The following is a 22459-nucleotide window of genomic DNA, read 5'->3' on the forward strand; positions in this document are numbered from 1 at the left end:
CACCTCAATAGCAGATCTCTTAAATACAACTTTCTCACAGGATTTCTGAAAGGATTAAATGGGAAAATAAATGTGAAAGTACCAAGGAGAGGATATAGCATACATGGTATATGTTCATACTTTCTCCTTAGCCCATTTGTATTTACCTCCACCACAAAGGCTCTCTAACATCCTTAAGTCTAAAAATTACTACAGAAGCTCCCCACTGGTACTTTGCTTCTGGTCTGGCTCTCCTCTGACAATACATCAGCCAGAATGATCTATGTGAAAGGCAAATCCTTTCACATCACACATCATGTGATTCTCTTACTTAAATTTCAATAGCTCCCTACAGATTTCTGGATGAAGTTTAATCTCTTCAGTGAAGTACCTAAGACCCTTCATGATCTGGCTCTTGCCCAGTCTCTGGCTTTATATCCTACACTCCTCACAGCTACTGTTTGCTCTACAAAGGAATCTGGACTTCTTGTCCTTCCTTGGGCACATCATACTGGTTTTTGTTTTTTCGTTTTTTTGCTTTAGAATATGTTCTTACCTCTGCCTGGAAAGTCTCTTTCTTTCTCATACCTTTCCCTACATCCATAGTATTTTACATACATTATTCTCACTTAATCTTTACAACAATTCTTAGAATTAGGTACTATTAGAATTTTCATTTACAGATAAGAAAACCAAGGAAGTTAAGTGATTTGCCTTAGATCACGGAGCTAGTAACTAGACAAGCTAGGTCTAGCTCCAAAGCCTATGTTCTTAATTTCCATGCCTTTCAAATTTGACTGTTTCCTTTATGATCAAATTATATGAGGATACTGGATATACTTTTAGGTATTTTAGAGGTTTAAAATAAGTGATGAGAAGTAGAATAATTTTCTTCTAATATTTGAGGGGCTATCATCAAACGAGATTAATATAAGATAAGAATTAGGACTAATGAGTAGAAGTTATAGAAAATCAGATTTCAAGTCAGTATAATGAATGCTCTAACAATTACAGATGTCCAATTGCATAGCCTGTTTTTTTTAAAGGACAGAGCTCCTCATAGCTATTCAAATAGAAGTAAGATTATTATCACATATGAATCACTTTATAAAAGGAGGGAAATTAGCTAAGATGTCCTTTTCATTCCAATACAACTATAAACCCAATAAAATATTTACTCTTCACTATTCACCTCTGATTTTCTTTCCCAGTAGTAAGGATAAATCTGTATTGTATCGTCAATATTATTATTGCTGTATTCCCCTTACAATTTATTACATTAGGCCAGGGTTTCTCAACCACCACACTAACGTCTTGGGCTGGATAATCTTTCTTACATGTGTCAGGGGGAGGGAAGAATGTCTTGTGCATTGTAGGATGTTCAGCAACATCTCTGGACTCTACACTCCCTTCAGTTGTGACAACCAAAAATGTCTCCAGATATTGTCAAATTTGGGGGCCAGGAGTGCATTGGGGGAGGGACCAAAATCATCCCTGGTTGAGAACCATTGTATTAGGACAAATCATCTCATTTCTGATTCATAGAGTCCTCAAGGAAACCTAGTTTTCAGAGCTAAGTTGTGCCCCTACACCAAGAAATACATGCATTGTTGAGCCAATGATGGCCATTTATATGTGTATGTATGCACACATAATGTGTTACTGTATCAAGTGCTGCGTCCGAGTTCCTGGTAGCCCTTAAATTAAGTAAAAGATGTTTCTTTCCCCAGTGTTATAATTTGGGAAAAATCTTACATGAGTTACTAAAGGCAGCAGCTTATCCTACTTATTTCACTTTTTCTCACAACAAAGTTTGTTTTTGAATCAGAAATAATATGATTCAGTTTAGTAATAATTGATACAACATTAATAGTTATAGTAAGGTAGTTTTTACTTCTGTTACATCGTACAAAATTTTTAGTACAATGCAATCCAAATTGGATGGAGCTTAATCAATACCAAATAGTAAAAGTTATGGTCTACATAATAGACACTATTATACTTTTAGGTAAGAAAACCTACTCCAAATTCTTTTGGGGTTAATTAGGCACCTGGATCTAAAATATTAGGCACAAAACATTTTAAATGGGAGCAGAAGAATCATTAAGTATGAAGTAAAGCCATAACTTACCAATCTGGGCCATAATCTGACAAAGAGCAATCTGTTTTAAATACGTGGACTTCCCACTCATATTAGGTCCAGTTATGATCAAAAAATTACTTCCTTCTGTAATATAGGTATTGTTGGCAATAGGTTTTTCCACAGATATTTTTTCAAGAATGGGATGCCATCCCTGTTTGATTGCTAAAGTATCAGTAAATTCTGGCCGAACTAAAAAAAGAAAGAAAGAAAGGTTTTGTAAGATTAATATATTTATGTTTAATGGTCTGTGTGGTATATATGTGTGATTTTACTAGGGTCAATTTGGGACAAAGTATTAAGGTATTATTTTATCTTAAATCCCTACCAAAATCCCTCTAGATTGTAACTGATGCATTCTAATCACCATCACAACTTTTATTCACTTCCAGGGAACGCTAGGATTTAATTCTTTGTCATTGTCCTGAGCTCCAAAACAGTTTGTAACATTTTCAGATTTATACAGATTAAAAAGAGTCAGCTAGCCATTGATAATACTTTTTTTTTTTGAGAGAAAGAAAAAGAGTGTGAGGTGGGGGGAGGGGGAGAGGGAGAGAGAGAGAATCTCAAGCAGACTCCCCACTGAGTGTGGAGCCCAACATGGGGCTCAATCTCATGACCCTAAGATTATGGTCTGAGCCGAATTCAAGAGTCGGATGCTTAACAACTGAGCCACCCAGGCACCCCGATAATACTTTTAAAATAACAATTAATTACCAGTACTACAAAATTGTACATCTACTTAATTCCCACCTTAAGTTTTATTTTAAATTTGGCATACTTAGCTTTTCAAGTGACATATGGATATAAAGTAGAACCAAATACAATTTTATGTCCAGAAACTTACAGAAATTTTGTCTAAAAAGAATACCCAGATGATAGACAAAACAGACACAAAATATATTGTTAATTTGTAGAAACAAATAATGAATATAAATATTAAGTAATTTTCTAATATTAAGTGAAGTGAATACTTCAGGTTAACCCCTTGAAATTTCTTATCCAACTTATCAGTAATAACCACACTCCCATACACAAATTTATGGAACTAGTATGTGATAATTAAGTTTGAATAATTGTGGACTTAATATCATTAATAACATTGAAATTTCTAGTTAAAATCACTAGAATTTCCCAAATACTATGTAAATTTATTTTTTTGATGGGAAATAAGTATTTTACGAAGATTTTTTTTCTTATTTTTATATTTCTTATGGAAATGTTAACTCTTTCAATTGGTATTTTATAAGCCAAAAGTTTTCAATCTTTTAGATCTCCTCTGGGGTCAAAACCATACCTTAGGGATCAACTATTTTAATAGTTTTCTTAGCTATTAAGATATTTGATGTTGCTCCATTTTAATTTGAGAGAGATCATCCTGAAACTCCAAACCTATAAATAATGACTTTTGGTGTTAAGAATACTTTGAAAGTAGTTTAAAAATTATTTTCTAACCAACCTCTCTTTTATAATGAATGCTTTTGAATGCGTTTACTCTGGAGGCATGTAGGAGTTTAGTGTTTACTTGTCCCATGCCCTGTCTTCCTCCCTTTACCTTGGAAGGTATTCATAGAAACCTGATCAAGACCTTGGGTTACAAAAGACTTGTGATACAAAAATATATGATATAATCCCTGTTCTTGAAATGTTTATATCTAAGGAGCTAGTTTAGAAAATGTTCACTTTGGAGATTTCATTTCTCTCATCTGCTTCTGTCACACTGTTTCGAATGAGTCTTCAGATTTGAACTCTTATCAATTTGGATCATTGTCATTTCCACCAAGGAGGAAGCTTTTCAGTCTTTCCTATTTGGGGAACCTTTAAAGTTTCTTGCAGTATTTTCTTTCTCATTTGTCAATTTCTCAGTAAACAATTTTCTGACTTTTAAAACAAATTTTAAGAGTAATTTTACTTTTTCTATTTTAAGTCTTAGTCTAAGACCATAGGCAAGAGACCATATTTCAGGTAAAAAAATGTAAAACATTCATAATTGTTATATAAAATTGCTTGGATGGAAGACAAATTTCAGTACGCAACATATTTATTCCAAAGAAAGTAACTTACCATAGTCAGAAAGAGTGCAGGCATGAGCAAATGACAGGAGCATATCCAGCATTGAGACAGTGTCAGATAGTTTATATAAGCAATGAATATGTTCATAAATCTCACTAAGCAGTTTGCACACTATCCTGAAAGTACATGTTTGGAAGTCAGGTAATGCTTTTAAAGAGGGACATACAATATAATTGTAAAATAATGTCAAATTCATTGCCTAAGGTAAAATAACATTCACAGTTCAGTTGTATTCTACAGGTAAAGTCTATTGTTCTTTTGCCTCATTTTAGAGATTAGGAAATTGAAGTTCTTTGAATTCAAGGAACTTGTAGCAAGAACGCATCATCTGGTATGTTAACACCATGTTTTTGAAATGATTGTTGTTATTAAATACTAATAAAATTAATATTCATTAATAAAATTATTTTTATAGGTCAAACAAGACCTCACTATGCTTCAATAGATCCCATCTGCTAATAATTTTGTGTTTTTTGCAAATGTTAAATTCAACACAAAAGTTAATATATTCTTTCTTTCACACACACACCTTAACAACATAATTATTGAAGCTTTTTACATAGTAGAGGTATTACACTGTGACATAATAAAAAAGGTTTTCCTTGGAGCACCTGGCTGGCTCAGTTGGTAGAACATGTGACTCTTGGTCTCTGGGTTGTGAGTTCATGCCCCACATTGGGTATAGAGATTACTTAAAAATAAAATCTTAAGGGGTGCCTGGGTGGCTCAGCTGGTTAAGCACCTGACTCTTGATCCTAGCTGAAGGTCTTGGTTTTTTCCCTTATGAGGAGAAATATGTTCCCCAAACCTATTATATCTCATAATCTCTGTGGTCCATGCCCTGAAATTGTTTTGAAAGTCCAACATTTGTCTTTATCATCTAAGCTCATCGATTATGAATGATTTTTTTTTTTTTGCCGGGCCCCCCCTCACCCCACCCATGAATGATCTATTTCTTATTTCCAGCTGTACTGCCACTGTTTCATGACCAGCAAAAGACTGGCATTATTGTAATGATATGCTCATATATATATATGTGATATGACATACACATATCACATACACACATAATGATATATGAGCATATCATTACAATAAATATATGCCATGAGAAGTTGAGGGCTTACATACCATAAGAAAAGAATAAACTGAATGAAGCCCAAGATGTGCCAAATTCTACATCATGGTGGAATGCATACTACAGAAGTATCAGGTATAATGATGTTTTTTTGTTTTTGTTTCTATTTTTGTTTTTGTAATTAGATTTGCCCTGAATCTTCTGTGAGGCTGAGCAATTCCAATCACAATGACAGACTTTAAAAGTTTTCATTGTTCTTCCATGAAATGTTCTTTCTTTGCTAACATTCATAATTTTATAATTTTCTGCAATCAGACAAAAAGCCAGTTAATGAAATTTATTATAATGCTTCAAATTGAACCAATTTAATATTCAAAATTTCAAATGTGCTTACATATAAGTCATGTGATAGATTTCTCTCAAAGATTCTTGACATCTTTCATTCATTTTAATTAAGTCTGCTGATGTAAAGGTGTAAGAACTTTTCACTTTAGATATCTGTTAGGAAATTAAAATTAACAAAATGTCAAGATGGGTGTACACTCCTATAAAATCAAACATAAAGATTTTAAACAGCATAGATATTTAGGTTAATTAATTTTGGAGATAAAGCATCACAAATAAAGTCTCAAATAATGTCTGCAAAACAGAAAAGATCACTTCTAAAATTAAAGCACTTAAAGTTAACCTACAGTATTCTGGCACAACTATTTGAACAGGTCTCAAAATAGCTCTGTAGAAATGTCAGACAGTACATCTTATTACCCAGTAATATGCATGACAGATATCAGTAATTTCTGACCCATCTTTGCCCTTGTCCCATATCTGAACCTCACTCAATTTCTAAGCCCATTACTATGTCTCAACCGATTCTTTTCTTTTTCCATCCCCCATCACCTGGGATTACAGTGTGTATTTAAAAACCCTAAAAGTTAAATGTGTTTTTTGTTGTTGTTGAAAGCTACCCCCTGAAAGCAGAGAAAGCAAAATTAGATTGGGTTAGACTTTCCCAAACTGGTATATCATGGAGATGTTAATATGTATTTAGGAAAAAATATTTCCTTGGTCCAAGGTTTGGCAATACCGGATTTTAAAAAGTTAACAGATTTCTTTATTTCAGGATTTTTAAACCTTTAATAGGCAAATGTACATAGAGAACTACCTAAAACAGGAGATGGTACAGTATTTTCCAAATTCCTTGGATCAAAAATACCCTTTGGACTTTTTTTTTTTCATTTCCTTTTTTTTTTTACACATACCAAGCTTCCAGAACAATGGGATGCACTGTTTGGTGTTTCTCCAAAATTCTACCTCACTCTTAGATTATTATAACTATTAGGTAGGTTGACAGGAGTAGGAAAGCAATATACAGAACATTCAGAAATTTGGCATGTAAAATTCAAGGAATGTCTGAAAAAATGTAAAATGTAATTCAGAAATAATAATTTCCGAACCAGAACTCTAAAATGAACCTTAATAAATTCTGAAGGAAGTTGATTATTGGGTAAGGCTGTACAATCAGTAGTCATCTGGATGAAAAATCCTCGAGCAGAGCTAAAACTTGTCCTTAAAGGAAGACTGTATTTTTCTGCGAGCTGCGATATCATTCCTAGCGACCAGAAATAAGAAAAACAAAAATAATTTTAATGAGAAAATTACTCTTTCTGTTTAAAAAAAAAAATCACAGTTTTTTTTTGTTGTTGTTATTTTATATATAAATAGGAAGGTCTTTCTACTCTTTTAAACTGTAAAGATTTTTAATGTCTAACACATATGATGGTCAAGTATCCTTTTAAGAAAAGAACTGGTAGGGGCATCTGGGTGGCTCAGTCTTTAAGCGTCCGCCTTTGGCTCAGGTCATGATCCCAGGGTCCTGGGATCAAGCCCCACTGGAATCAAGCCCTGCATCAGATCAGGTTCCCTGCTCCGCGAGAAGCCTGCTTCTCCTTCTCCCACTCCCCCTGCTTGTGTTCCCTCTCTCGCTGTCTCTCTCTGTCAAATAGATAAATAAAATCTTTAAAAAAAAAAATTGGTCGTACAAAGATAGTCACTTTGATAGGTAGTTTGAAAGTTAAAAAAACTAAAAATTAAAATAAACTAAGACTATTTTATACTCTATTAGAATATTAGTTTTCATTTGTTATTCATTCAACTTTTTTGAAATCATATAAATTATTATAATCATTAGTTCAGAATAAGAAATTCTCTCTACAAGACATATATTTTGCAAAACAAAATATTCCAAAAAGAAAATGGGGATACAACAAATACCTAAAAAATCCAAATTTTCCTATCAACTTCAAACTTACCACAGAGTTCTAAATTTTTATTTTTAACTTGATGATCATTAATGCTTTGAATATTACTTGTGAAAATTAACATCTTTATTCCTCAAAATAGTTCCTCCAATAATTTTCCTGCTTCTCAGTGATACCACCACTCTCAGGCTAGAAATTTCAATTAGCACCAATAGCTACGTTTCCCTTTACCATGGCCATAACTACTCTATTATTAACTCATCATTTCTTCCTTCAACCTTTGCTTTCTCTCTTCTCATATACATTGCTATCACTCAAATGCTTTAACTTGTAATAGTTTAAAATGGTTTCCTTGGGGCGCCTGGGTGGCTCAGATGGTTAAGCGTCTGCCTTCGGCTCAGGTCATGATCCCAGAGTCCTGGGATCGAGTCCCGCATCGGGCTCCCTGCTCAGCGGGGAGCCTGCTTCTCCCTCTGCCTCTCTCTCTCTCTCTCTCTCTCTGTCTCTTATGAATAAATTAAAAAAAAATCTTTTAAAAAAATAAAAAAATAAATAAAAAATAAAATAAAATGGTTTCCTTGTCTCCATTGCTCTACTCAAATTCATTCAACCAATCTTCTTGATCAATTTCACTCCATAGAGGAAAATATCTCAGTGCCTCTGCATTCTCTTAGGGAAAAAAAATCCAAACTCCCAGCCTTCAAAGACTAAATTCTGGTCCCTAGTCTACATTTCCAATCTTACCTCTTACAAGTTCTGTCAGGGAATGCCCGATTCTACCCTAACCAATTTCCTTCCCCGCCCACTGAGGTTTCCTTATAGCCTTTGTGCTTTGGTTTGTACCACTGCCAGTATGTGGAATTCCTTTCTAGGCTATTCTATCTACTAAAAACATTCCCATCCTCTATGCTTCCACACCCAATCACTCTCTGACCCCTATAACCTGCTATATTTTTCATCATATATCTTATACCCATGTGATATTATATTATCTATGTGATCGATATACGCATCTATCTACCTCTCTATACCTATAAACACACACACACATTTCTTTTTTGTCTGTCTTCCCTACTATAACATAAGCTCCATGAGGACAGGGACTTTGTCTTGTTCACATATATATATTACTAGTACCCAAAACAGTGTCTATATTTACAAGAAACTCCATAAATTTGTTAAATCAATTACTGTACTTGCTCAAATGCTACCTCTTCTAGACAAATATATTTCTTCCTCTGAAATCATTTAGTACCGATACCTGCATTTTTCATCTAATTTATATACAATATTATATGAAGGTAAACAAACATCTCCGGATCTTCAGGTAACTCTAAGTTTGAAGAAACTCTATATTTAAGTTGGGAGAAAAAAATAGACACATTATAACATTTAGAGATACTTATTTTTAAAATCATATTTTAATATATTTTTTATTATGTTATGTTAATTACCATACATTACATCATTAGTTTTTGATATTTAATCTATTTTAAATGACAGTATGTGTTAACCTTATCTCTTTTGGTAACAAAAATTTAATTAAAAATATGTGTGGCTAGTTATCACCAGCAGAAAAGCACATGTTCTAAAAAGGTTTAATTTTGGGGTGCCTGGGTGGCTCAGTCATTAAGCGTCTGCCTTCGGCTCAGGTCATGATCCCAGGGTCCTGGGATCGAGCCCCACATTGGGCTCCCTGCTCAGTGGGAAGCCTGCTTCTCCTTCTCCCACTCCCCCTGCTTGTGTTCCCTCTCTCACTGTGTCTCTCTCTGTCAAATAAATAAATAAAATCTTTTAATAAATAAACAAATAAAAAGTTTTAATTTAAAACAAAAAACAGAAAAATACACTGAAGTAATTAAATTACCCGCTATGTCATCTACAATCTCTGTATATGTTCTTCTAGCTATGTCAAGAAATTCATTTATGTTGGATCTCACTGCATAGCACTTCTGAGTCCTCATGTTCAGGCATCCTTTCATGTATCTTGCATCATCATTAATTATGGTTTTAATCTTTTCAAGTATGATTCCAAACCTAAAAAAGAACATTACAGGCAATAAGTCAACAATTATTTTAATTTGTAATCTGAGTCACAGTTAATGATATATTTTCTTAGAATAATATAATTTTAAATATAACAAATAACATTTTCTTGAAATCTATTCAAAATTATTTTGAAAATAATTTAGCAATATATGTATATTTTACATTACATAAATTAGAACTGTGACTATATCAATTTTAAAATATTTTGTCAATCAGGACTAGTCTCTTAAAGTAACATGAAGCCACCAAGAACAATTCTATAACTGCTAATAAAAAGATCTCCCAAATTATACCCTCTGACTGTGCCTATGAGTATAAAATATATCCCTGAAGAACTGTTATGAAAATTCTGGCTTCATGTTCATTGACTCAATCAACATTTACTTATACCATGTATGATAACTGTGTTAGGTGCACAGTTCTAAAGAAGGATTAAATGTATGGTTCTTGCTTTCAGGTGGGGCCAGACAAATTAAACACATATTGTAAAACAGTGGTAAAAGAAACCTCCCAATAATCAGTAATTAAGTACAGTGATTATGTAAACCAAAAGTCTGGTAACACCTATTTTCATAACCTTCTGTTTTATTCTGTTCTGTATTTTATTTGTAATTCTGTTTTATTATTAACCTCAATTTGTGGCTCACAAAAGATGTGAATCCTGAATCAATAAACTAACAGTTCTTAAGCATCACAAGTCTTTTTGGTTAAAAATCAAGGTGCCATTGCTAAAAACAATATTAAAATTAAACTGTACTTAGATCTCTTATTCAATATTTATACCTACTATTTTTTGGTTACATTAGGCCCTTTATGATTCACAAAAGAGAAATATGTACTTTTATATTTGCAAGTCTTTCCATAGGGAATGGCTAAAAAAAGAAATATTAAAATTGTGTATGATTTCAATTTTTAATACTATTCTAATTGCCTATTAACACAAAAACTCAATGTGCTGTTACCCTATTTATGGGTATTTATAAGATGTAATGTATAATTAGGACTTTGATGAATAGTTTAAACGTTGTTAACCAGAGTTCAAGTAATTGTTCTATTGATTACTGTTAAGAGTACTTAAAATCATTTATGATCAGGAAGAAAGGAATAATTAGCAGGGTTATTTTATTCACAGTTGAGTGACAAAGACCTCTTATCTTCCAATGAACCACCGTAAGCTCTTAATAAAGGTGTGTTACAGTTCCTCAAAGCAATCTGTTAAAAAATAAAATAAAGTTAGTTAAAAATAATAAATTATAACACTATTCAAATATAGCATTTTACATTTGTTTAATACTTTACAGTTTACCAAGGGTTTTCTTGCTTCATCTTCTCATTTGTATACTCATAAAAGATATTTTAGGTATATAGGTGAGGACAGATGGTACCTTTCCCATTTTCCAGATGAAGAGCACCTGGCTAATAAAGGACATCCACTGCTTTACTATTATGACTTTAATTTTTCTTGTCTCTCAAATAATTGTTAGCATTCAACTACTTATTAGAGGTAGGTACTTAAATAGCTATCATTGTACATTTAGAGTACTCTACATATAATTCCAAAATTTGGGTTTTAAATATGCATTAAACTAAGAAAGTGCTTTGCATATTTATAAATAGAGCAATTTCTCCATTCTTATATGCAAAAATAGAGGTTTAATTTTGCTTAATGGAAACTATGAGTGGTCACTATTTCAATAAATAGAAACAAGAGGAAAACACAGTTTACCTAACTTTTTTTAACTTAAACTTTTTTCATTTATTTAAAATCAATTAATTAATATACAGTGTATTATTAGTTTCAGAGGTAGAGTTTAGTGATTCATCAGTTGCATATAACACCCAGTGCTCATTACATCAAGTGCCCTCCTTAATGCCCATCACCCAATTATTCCTTCCCCCCACACACCTCCCCTCCAGTAACCCTTGGTTTGTTTCCTATAGTTAAGAGTCTCTTATGGTTTGCTTCACTCTCCTTTTTCATCTTATTTTATTTTCCCTTCCCTTCCTCTATGTTCATCTGTTTTGTTTCTTAAATTCCACATATGAGTGAAATTATATGATATTTGTCCTTCTCTGACTGACTTATTTCACTTAGTGTAATACCCTCTAATTCCACCCACATGGTTGCAAATGGCAAGATTTCATTCTTTTTGATGGCTGAGTAATATTCCTGTGTGTGTGTGTGTGTGTGTGTGTGTGTGTGTGTGTGTGTGTGTACACACCACCTCTTCTTTATCCATTTATCTGTTAATGGACATCTGAGCTCTTTCCATAGTTTGGCTATTGTGGACATTGCTGCTATAAACATCAGGTGCATGGGCCCCTTTGAATCACTATGTTTGTATCCTTTGGAAAAACACCTAGTGATACAATTGCTGGGTCATAGGGTAGCTCTATTTTTAACATCTTGAGGAACCTCCATATCGTTTTCCAGAGTGGCTGTACCAGCTTGCATTCCCACCAACAGTGTAAGAGAGTTCCCCTTTCTCTGCATTCTCGCCAACATCTGTAGTTTCTTGGCTTGTTAATTTTAGCCATTCTGACTGGTGTGAGGTGGTATCTCATTGAGGTTTTGATTTGTATTTTCCTGACGCCGAGTGATGTGGAACATTTTTTCATATGTCTGTTGGCCATTTGTATGTCTTCTTTGGAGATGTCTGTTCATGTCTTCTGCCCATTTCTTGACTGGATTATTTGGGTTTTGGGTGTTGAATTTGACAAGTTCTTTATAGATCTTGGATACTAGCCCTTTATCTGATATGTCATTTGCAAATATCTTCTCCCATTCTGAAGGCTGTCTTTTGGTTTTGTTGACTGTTTCCTTTGTTGTGCAAAAGCTTTTTACCTTGATGAAGTCCTAAGAGTTCATTTTTGCCTTTGTTTTCCTTGCCTGTGGAGACGTGTCTAGCAAGAAGTTGCTGCAGCTGAGGTCAAAGAGACTGCTGCCTGTGTTCTCCTCTAGGATTCTGATGGATTCCTGTCTCACACGTAGGTGTTTCATCCATTTTGAGTTTATTTTTGTGTATGGTGTATGAAAATGGCCCAGTTTCATTCTTTTGCATGTGGCTGTCTAATTTTCCCAACACCATTTGTTGAAGAGACTTTTCCATTGGACATTCTTTCCTGCTTTGTCGAAGATTAGTTGACCATAGAGTAGAGGGCCCATTTCTAGGTTTTCCATTCTGTTCCATTGATCTATGTGTCTGTCTTTGTGCCAGTTCCATACTGTCTTGATCACTATGTGATCAAGCTTTGTAATACAGCTTGAAGTCTAGAAATGTAGTGCTACCAGCTTTGGTTTTCATTTTCAACATTCCTTTGGCTATTTGGGGCCTTTTTGGTTCCATACAAATTCTAGGATTATTTGTTCCAGCTCTGTGAAAAATGTTTGATAGTATTTTGATAGGGATTGTACTGAATGTGTAGATTACTTTGGGTAGCACAGATATTTTAACAATATTTGTTCTTCCAATCCATGAGCCAGGGAATGTTTTTCCATTTCTTTGTGTCTTCTTCAATTTCTTTCATAAATGTTCTATAGTTTTCAGAGTACAGATCTTTGGTTAGGTTTATTCCTAGGTATCTTATGGTTTTTGGTGCAGTTGTAAATGGGGTCAGTTCCTTGATTTCTCTTTCTTCTGCCTCATTGTTAGTGTATAGAAATGCAACTAACTTCTGTGCATTGATTTTATATCCTGTGACTTTGCTGAATTCCTATATGAGTCCTAGTAATTTTTGGGTGGAGTCTTCTGGGTTTTCAACATAGAGTATCATGTCATCTGCAAAGAGTAAAAGTTTGACTTCTTCTTTGACAATTTGGATGCCTTTTACTTCTTTTTGTTGTCTTAGCTGAGGCTAGGACTTCCAGTACCATGTTGAACAACAGTAATGAGAGTGGACATCCCTGTCATGTTGCTGACCTTAGGGGAAAAGCTTTCAGTTTTTCCCCATTGAGAATGATACTCATTCACTGTGGGTTTTTCATATATATGGTTAACCTGACTTTTACGTGCTATTCTAGTTTGCTATGAGGCAATGGCAATAATATTTTTTTCTTAAGAATAGAAAATACTTAAATGCTAATAAAACTATAAATTCATAAAAGCATAAAGAAAAACATTTAAATTGCTTATAATTCTACTACCCTTCCAAATAAATTATCTAAATATTACGGTATATTTCCTGTCACTTCCTCAAATCAAAAAAATTTTTTTATCATCGCATATTCCTTTTCTCCCCTACTTAATACTACATCACAAGCATTAGAAACTTTTAATAGTATAAATTTTTAATACATCATAATATTTTACCCTCTAGAAAACAAATAGTCTCTTCCCCTTATTAGAGGTCTATACTACTTAGAATTTCTCACTAATATAAATAACGCTGCTATGACATAACTGGGCATAAATCTTGGTAGTATTTCTTAAGACTTCTTTTGGACAGATTTCTAGTAACATAACACCGTCAAAAGATAGATGTTGTAAAACTTCCCTGTGAAGTATGTGCAATTTGTACTCCTACCAGCGGCCTCTGAGGTTGTCTGTCTCACTGTTCTCTCATTAGCAGTAAGTTGTGTCCATTAAGGTAAAAAAAATAAAAACAAAAAAGCTTTGCTTCTTTTATATATAAAAAAATGACTTTAATTTGTATTTCTTTGACTAACAGTAAGGCTGAATATTTTTGGTATTATTTATTAACCTCTTTGATTTCCATTTTGGGGGCATTTTCCATATTTCTACTGGTATTCCAACAGTGTCTTATGAAATTACATGAGTTTTATGACAGAAATTAATATTTAATCTGTCAAATGCTATAAATTTTCCTAATTTTCTTTGGCCTTTACTTTGCCTCTGATATATCAAAGTTTGAAATTTGTGTCTTATCAAATCTATCGATTTTGGGGATGATTTATTACACCTTTTTCATTCTAAGAAGATGACATTTTTTACATCTTTTGCCAAATTGCTTTCATTATATATATTTATTAGAATGAACTCTATAACAAAATTCTTCCAGATTTTTCATTACTTTTTTTTTTAAAGATTTTTATTTATTTATTTGACAGAGAGGGCAAGAGAGCACAAGCAGGGGGAACAGTAGAGGGAGAGGGAGAAATAGGTTCCCGGCCAAGCAGGGAGCCCAATGTGGGACTTGATCCCAGGACCCTGAGGTCATGACCTGAGCCGAAGGTAGATGCTTAACCATTTGAGCCACCCAGGTGCCCCTACTTTTTCTTTTAAAAAAGGAGTTCTTCCTTGTCACCTTAAGTTTTTTTTTTTTTTTTTTTTGAAGTGAACATAACCTCAAGATTTTATTGTCTTCGTAATATTAACAAAATATGAAGCTTAGAACTGGATCACTTGGCCCTTTCTCTTCTTATCTCCTCCCAGTTCAAAATGCTTGCATCTCTTAATAGCCAGCATTCTCTTAGATCTGCAATTGAGCTCAACACATTCAAGCCTCAGCACAATCTTCTTTGTAGTTTTAGCCTTTTTCCAGAAAATCGGCTTAGTCTGCCCACCATAGCCACTCTGCTTCCTGTCATAACGCCGCTTTCCCTGGGCATAAAGAGAATCTTTGCCCTTGTACTGTGTCACTTTGTGGGGCTGGTGCTTGCCACACTTCTTGCAGAAAGTCCGGCGAGTTTTAGGAACGTTCACCCTGTTTGTGAGAGCACTATCAGCATGGAAAAAGCTGTCACCTTAAGTTTTAAAAAATGTTTTGCACAGGGGTTCCTGGCTGGCTCAGTCAGCAGAGCATGGGACTCTTGATCTCAGGGTTGTGAGTTGGAGCCCCATGTTGGGTGTAGAGATTACTTAAATAAATAAATGTTTTTAAAAAAGTTTTGCACAGTAAAGTATTTAAAAATATATTAGAAAATCACATCAGAGATATTTCAGGTAAGAGTCATCAATGAATATTTAAATCATTGAGTGAAAGTTTAATGAGGAACAGAATATTTACATAGTCTCAAAGTATCTCTCCACAGATTATTTAATAACTTTACAGTGAAGAAATTGATCAAAGTTAATATCACCAGAATGGGGAATGACATAATGTGCCTCCTGATGTGATGTACTGAAAAAGATACAACATTGCTCATAGAGTATTACTGCTAAATAAGCGGAATTTAATCATGAGAAAATAACCACACAAACTGAGGAATATTCTATAAAACAACAGACACTCTTCACAATGTTAATATCATGAAAGACAAAGAAAGGATGAGAAACCTTAAGTTGAAAAGTGGTATAAAGAAACATGACATTAGGGACACCAGGGTGGCTCAGTTAAGCATCTGCCTTCTGCTCAGATCATGATCCCAGGGTCCTGGGATTGGGCTTGTGGCTCAGCAGGGAGTCTGCTTCTCCCTCTCCCTCTGCCCCTCCCTCTGCTCATGCTCTCTCTCGCTCACTCTCTCTCTCAAATAAATAAAATCTTTAAAAAAATGACATTAAATACAATGCATGGTCCTGGACTGGACCCTGTATCAAGAAAAAAAAATCCATAAAAGATATTAGTAAAACAATCAGAAAATTTTGAGTATGGACTACACATAATAGTATTGGATCAATGTTAAATATCCTCAATTTTTAAATTATATTGTGGTTATATAAGAGAACAGCTTTGTTCTTAGGATATACACACATTAGTATTTAGGTATTGCAATTTTCAAATAGTTTAGTAAGAGTAATAATAAGGATATAATACGTAGTGTGTGCTGTGCGTATCCAGAGAATTTGGGAATTCATTATACTATTCCTGTAACTTTATCTAAATTTGATATTTTTTTGAAACAAAAAGTTTTTAAAAAATTGATGCTAGACATGTTTTGTACAATATACATCCATATAAATTACCTTTAAAGGATCCACAAGTTCCAAGGTATGTTTTAGGTATATTAAATTTGTTATCTTTGATTCAGCTGCATTAACCTGTTAATTTAAAATAAAGACCCAAATGTGGACACCATAAATATACAAGAATGGATTTTCTCTTGAAATTCTACACTTACCATATCCATACACTTTTATTTATCAACCTACCCAGCATAGACAATAGTTACAACTACTGACCCATCGTAATAAGCCTAGTGCACTAGTTTCCTGAAAGTCTGACAATGAGAAGAGTTCACCTCATTGTGTCCAACTTCTATTTCTACTTCAGCTGCTCGGGTCCAGCTTAACCTACAGTAGTGATAGGAGATACAGTTCAATCCTGAGCAGTACTAACAGACTAACATTTACTGAAAGAGGCACAAAGGGTATTTGTGAAAGATGATATTTGAAAAGCTGAATCCGAACCTCGCAGATAGTTACAGAACAACACAAATTTCCCTCATTGGTTCTTGTTTGTGCGAGTAAAACAATTTTCATAATTCCAGTTGTCCAAATTATAGTTTTTCAAAATAAAGCAACATCAACATTCAAAATTTTATAAATAAACTTTTTAAAATTAAATTATACTATCTCTAGAACCAAACAGTGGTATTAAACCTTGAGAAATGAAGAATGTTTTGTGAATGGACAAATTTACCAATATTGACAAAGAGTTTTAGGATATTACATTATGATATAATGTACTTGATATAGTGCTCTTTCTTTTGGAAGTCGCCTGACCTATATCCCTATTGCACAGTACCTGGACTGTTTGGTGACTACATGAGCCAATTTAGAGAAATACTAAAATGAATGTTGTTGGCCCCAAAACAAGTTACTGCAGGCTCTCACAATGGATCTCTGAAACTGGAAGATTAAAAATAAATAATATTCACCAAACAGAAGACAACTATCATCCCTATTACCAAAGGAGAATTTCTTACAAAAATATCAATTTACATTTGAAGAAGAAGAAGGTAGAAGGACTAACTCTAATGAATATCAGCCTATAATAAAGTTAGAGTAAGTAAGAAACTGTAGCATCAGCACAAGGACAGACAGAGCAACCAATGGAACAGAATAAGGAGTCTAGAAACAGACTCAAACATATGATTTAACCCAAACATTTCATTTATGACAAAGGTTGACTATAGAGTAATGGGGAAAGGACAGTTTTTTTCTATAAATGGTGCCAATAAGATTATGAATCTGTATGAAAAAAAGGAAATGTGGCCCCTTCCTCACACCACATACAAATATCAATCCCATATGGATTATAGGTCTAAATACAAGAAGTAAAACAATAAAACATCTGGAATATTACAAAGAAGAGTATCTTCACTACCCTGTTCTAACCAACTTTTATAAATTTGATAATTAATGATCTGACATACATTAATCATAGGGCCAAACTAATGGCCAAAGTTGTTTATATTTCTCCCATGGTCTGGCCTTTGTGGGTGAACAGATTATCATATTACAAACCCTGCAACCACAAACTCTTAATATCTGTGTTTTACTTCCTACTCAGTAGGGGACATTTCCACCTAATAACTACCCACTACAGTAGTAACGAAGGCTTCTGTGATGTTTTCTCCTCACTCCTTCTGGCTCCTGACCATGTGACCCTATGTGGCATGATCTCTCCTCTCAGAAATTTTAAGTAATACAAATCTTTTAATGGCCTTAGCCCCTCCATGTCATCACTTAGTCATCTCCATAAATTAAAATCCCATGGGTACAATCAAGACATTGGGGTAGGTAAAGACTTTCTATGCAGGATACAACAACCACTATAAAGGAAAAAACATAAACTAAGCTACATTTAAATTAAGAACTTCTAATAAGGCAGAGAAAGACAATGAGGATCTCACTTATATATAGAATCTAAAAACAAAAAATCAAGCTCATAGATACAGAGAACAGAATGGGAGCTGCCAGAAGCAGGGGTTTAGGGGGTGAGTAAAATGGAAGAAGGAGGTCAAACCTCCAGTTATAAAATAAGTAAGTCATGAGGATGTAATGGACAGCATGGTGACTACAGTTAATAATACTGTATTGCATATTTGAAAGTTGCTGAGAATAGATCTTAAAAGTCTTCATCACTAGGGAAAAAAAAATTAAGTGTGTATGAGGATGGATGTTAACTAGACTTATTGTGGTGATCATTTTGCAATACATACAAACACCAAATCATAAAAAAAAAAAAATAACTTCTATTCATCAAAAGGCACCACTGACCTAGGATAGGTTCTCCAAAAGCCAACTCTGAGAAATTAGAATTTGAGACAAATAATTTATTTGAAAAGTAATTCAAATAATTTATTTGAAAAGGCAAGAGAATAGGAAAGGGCAGCAATACAGGATACACTGATGATCAGGGTATCGCTGCTTGGTACTGTGGCTCATTCCTGCTGGAGACCTCTCAGAGATAGTGTAGAGTAAGCTTCAGAAGCTGTCTCCAGAGGTAAGGAAAATGGTGTATTTATTAACCTGGTTAAGACCTATTGCTGGGCAGTCACTTCCTGATTACCCTCCAGTTTCTCATGTGGCTAGATAAAGTCCTCAGGCAGAAAGTTTCAGCTGCTTGCAGTAAGAAGACTTCCCTGTACAAAAGTGAATGGCAAGGGATGCGGGTGGCACAGCAACAGCATCTACTCCACAATACTGAGTAAGAAAGCCACCCAAAGTGGGAAAAGATAGAATAAAGAGGCCAGGAAAAGAATTATTCAGCCCGAATGTCAATCATGTCTAGGTTGAGAAATTCTGCTATAGAGGAGCTGTCTTGCTACAAGTATATAGGTACTCACTTATCCTCTTCTATCACTGGTGATTTCCTCCCTATTTATTCCTTCTCTGTATCCCTCTCTCCAGTCTCTCTATACCTTGCCAGCTTTGAAGAAATAAACTGCCACGAATCCTACAGTTGCAAGAAACTAAATGTTGCCAACACCATGAGTGGGGAGGCAGATCCTTCCCTAGTTGAGTACTCCACATGAGTATTCAGCCCTGGATAACATTTACCTGGACTTTGGGAGACCCAAAGCAGAGAATCAAGCTAGAATGTTCACAGACCCCTGACTCCCAGGAACTGTGAGATAATAAATATGTGCAGTTTTAAGCTGCTATGGTCATGGTAATTTGTTATGCAGCAATAGACAACTAATACAGAATCTCTTTGCCACTTGCTTCTTCAAAGCAATTTGGGAGATAATTCTCTACTGGCCTTTTGCATTTTTGCACATCTTCTGGGCAGAGGCACTGAATGCCTTTGTTCTGGATAGTCTTTTCAAAGATGTTAGTATAGTGAATAGCCTTGAAAAATATGGTGTCTCCTAGAGCAAAGTGTGAGTATGCTTACAGTCTTAGAAGATTAAGATGGTATCTCCTTCCAGAACAGCAGGCAAACATACTTATTGTCCAATATAAAAGATTCAAGTTCCCTAAGCTCTGCAATTCTCTCCTGCAACACACTGCATGTGCAGGTTTCACCTGGTCCTCTTCACAACACCCTGTGGAGTTTGGGGAATCAGTCTAAGAAAATGCTAATACTCTAGCTACTGCTTGTTCTAAACACTAAAGTCCTGTCTCTCTGACCCAGGAGTCTTGTGTCTTCTATTAGTATGTATGAAATTGGCAGGCTAATTTGTTAGCTTACAAGTAGGGTAGAATATAAAATCCCTTGGAGTTTCTGCAATACTATGCTGTAATTGCTTGTTTTTTTTTTTACCCAAATCTCACATTGGATTATAAATTCCTTTGGATTAGAGACTTATTTCTTACTATATCCTTACCACTTGTCACAATGATTAGTAAAATAACTTGGTAAATGAATTAAAGAAATAGCCATGTACTAGATACTCTCTATGGCAGTCTGGAAATCAATGGGAAAAAAATTAAAAGTTATTCAAAATAAAGCAAAGAGGGGCACCTGGGTGGCTCAGTCATTTGAGTGACTGACTCTTGGTTTTGGTTTAGGTCACGATCTCATGGGTCATGAGACTGAGCCCCACAGTGAGCTCCACGCTCAGCGGGTAGTCATCTGCTTGAAGATTCTCTCCCTCTACCCCTCCCCACTTGCACGTGTGCTCTCTCTCTCCCTCTCTCTCTAAATAAATAAATATTTAAAAAAAACAAATCAAAGAAATTTGGGTAAAAGCTTAGAAAAACTTTCTTTTTTTGTTTTTTTTGTTTTGTTTTAAAAGGGTTTAAATAATCTTTTTTTTTTTTTTAATTAAGTGAGCTCTATACCCAATGTGGGGCTTGAACTCATAACTCTGAGATCAAGAGTGGTATGCTCTGACTGCACAAGCCAGATGCCCCAGAAAAACCTGTTTAATAAAATTTTCAAATGTTGGGGGATGTATTTTGAATGTTTGCAATAGAAAACATAAGTATTCTTAATGCAACATATTAAAAGTAAGGTTATAAATATTATACAGAAAGAAAGATTAATCAAAATGAGAAATTCAAGTTTTATTCTCAGAGAAAATTTATGATCTAGAAAACACCATTTTCTAAAATCAATATTCTTTTTTTTTTTTAAGATTTTTATTTATTTATCAGAGAGAGACACAGCAAGAGAGGGAACACAAGCAGGGGGAGTAGGAGAGGGAGAAGCAGGTTTCCCACTGAGCAGGGAGCCCGATGCGGGGCTCCATCCCAGGACCCTGGGATCATGACCTGAGCTGAAGGCAGACGCTTAATGACTAAGCCACCCAGGTGCCCCTAAAATCAATATTCTTAAGAAGAAAGTATAAGAACTCATCTTAGGCAAACAATTCCATACTAGAAATTTTCAGAGAAAATTTAGTTCATTTAGGAGGTTGAGATAACCATATAATTCAGCCAACAGAACATTTAGTTCATTCACAAGTTTTAGCAAATCATGCAATTTAACCAGCACAAGTCTGAACTAATTTAGTAAACACTGTGTTTAATTAAGAGATATATATTTATATCAAATGAGGAAAGAGCCTAATTTAAAGTGTAACTCCAGATGGTTAAGAAAAGAGCAACTAAGAAACAGTACAGGGAATTCTGAAATTCATGAATCATGTATGAAGTCAATATATTGCTTAGGGTTCCTCAAAAGTTAGTAAATCTGGAAAGTATTTTAAAAGCCTCCAAAAAAGACAGATGTGGTAACTAGGAAAGTATTTACAGCTATGACTAGTCCCTCTAAAACTAAAAAGGATGAGAAGTTAGTAGACTATCAGCTATGGATCAGTTATGACTGATCCTTAAAAACCTTATGGAACTAGCTATAGATCGCCTTTTCTGGACAGGAAAAAGGATTCCAGATTCTCAGCTTATAGAATTACCTTAACTGGCCCGGATGACTTTTCTAAAGTCTGAGACTCAAAGTGATTACAGAAGCTGGCTAATCACAGATATTTCTGAGAGAGCTAATTGGCCAAACTGATGTTTCCTTCTCAATATAACCAGAAAGTCTAATGCAAAAAACATGTATGTTACTAATTCTTGTAGCTAGTGACACTAAATTATGAAGCTGTATAACTATATAATACTAAACATTACACGAGTTGACAACAGAGACTGCTCTCAGGTGTAATCTCATGATTCTTTCTATAATAAAAGTGAAACAAAGTCTTAACATACTGTTAAGGGTTGAACTGTATCCCCACCAAAAATATTTGTTGAAGTCTAAACACTCAGTACTTAAAAATGTGATCTTATTTGCAAATAGGGTCATTGCAGAGATAATTAGTTAACATGATATCATACTGTAGTAGGGTAGACTCCTAATTCAATATGATTGGTGTCATGTAAAGATAGCCATGTGAAAACAGAGACACACAGGGAGACTGCATGTTATGCAGCAGCAAGCCAAGGAACACTAAAGACTGCCAACAAACCACCAAAAGCTAGGAAGAAGCAAGAAAGGATTCCCCTACAGGTTTCAGACGAAACATGGCCCTATCAGTATCTTGATTTCAGACTTCTAGCATCCAGAACTGTGAGACAATATACTTATCTT

At 34.4% G+C, this 22459-nt stretch overlaps 2 protein-coding genes across 2 annotated transcripts in view; both read right to left on the bottom strand.

Moving 5' to 3' along the window:
• Positions 1-22459, bottom strand: part of MSH4 (mutS homolog 4) — an 89058-nt gene that overhangs the window by 17573 nt on the left and 49026 nt on the right. The window contains exons 9-15 of the mRNA XM_032425839.1: positions 16441-16515; positions 10725-10789; positions 9396-9565; positions 6743-6879; positions 5665-5768; positions 4184-4308; positions 2111-2311 (exon numbers count right to left, since the gene is read on the bottom strand). Coding sequence (XP_032281730.1) covers positions 2111-2311; positions 4184-4308; positions 5665-5768; positions 6743-6879; positions 9396-9565; positions 10725-10789; positions 16441-16515 — 877 coding nt within the window. The remainder of the gene's footprint in view (positions 1-2110; positions 2312-4183; positions 4309-5664; positions 5769-6742; positions 6880-9395; positions 9566-10724; positions 10790-16440; positions 16516-22459) is intronic.
• Positions 14911-16049, bottom strand: LOC116641369 (60S ribosomal protein L36a-like). Its single transcript, XM_032419031.1, has 2 exons — positions 16043-16049; positions 14911-15281 (listed from the first exon to the last, which is right to left on the bottom strand). Exons 1-2 carry the CDS (start codon positions 16047-16049, stop codon positions 14926-14928), a joined length of 363 nt encoding a protein of 120 aa, XP_032274922.1. The 3' UTR covers positions 14911-14925.

The sequence above is a fragment of the Phoca vitulina genome, unplaced genomic scaffold (assembly GCF_004348235.1).
Source record: "Phoca vitulina isolate PV1807 unplaced genomic scaffold, GSC_HSeal_1.0 scaffold2, whole genome shotgun sequence".
Classification (NCBI taxonomy): domain Eukaryota; kingdom Metazoa; phylum Chordata; class Mammalia; order Carnivora; family Phocidae; genus Phoca; species Phoca vitulina.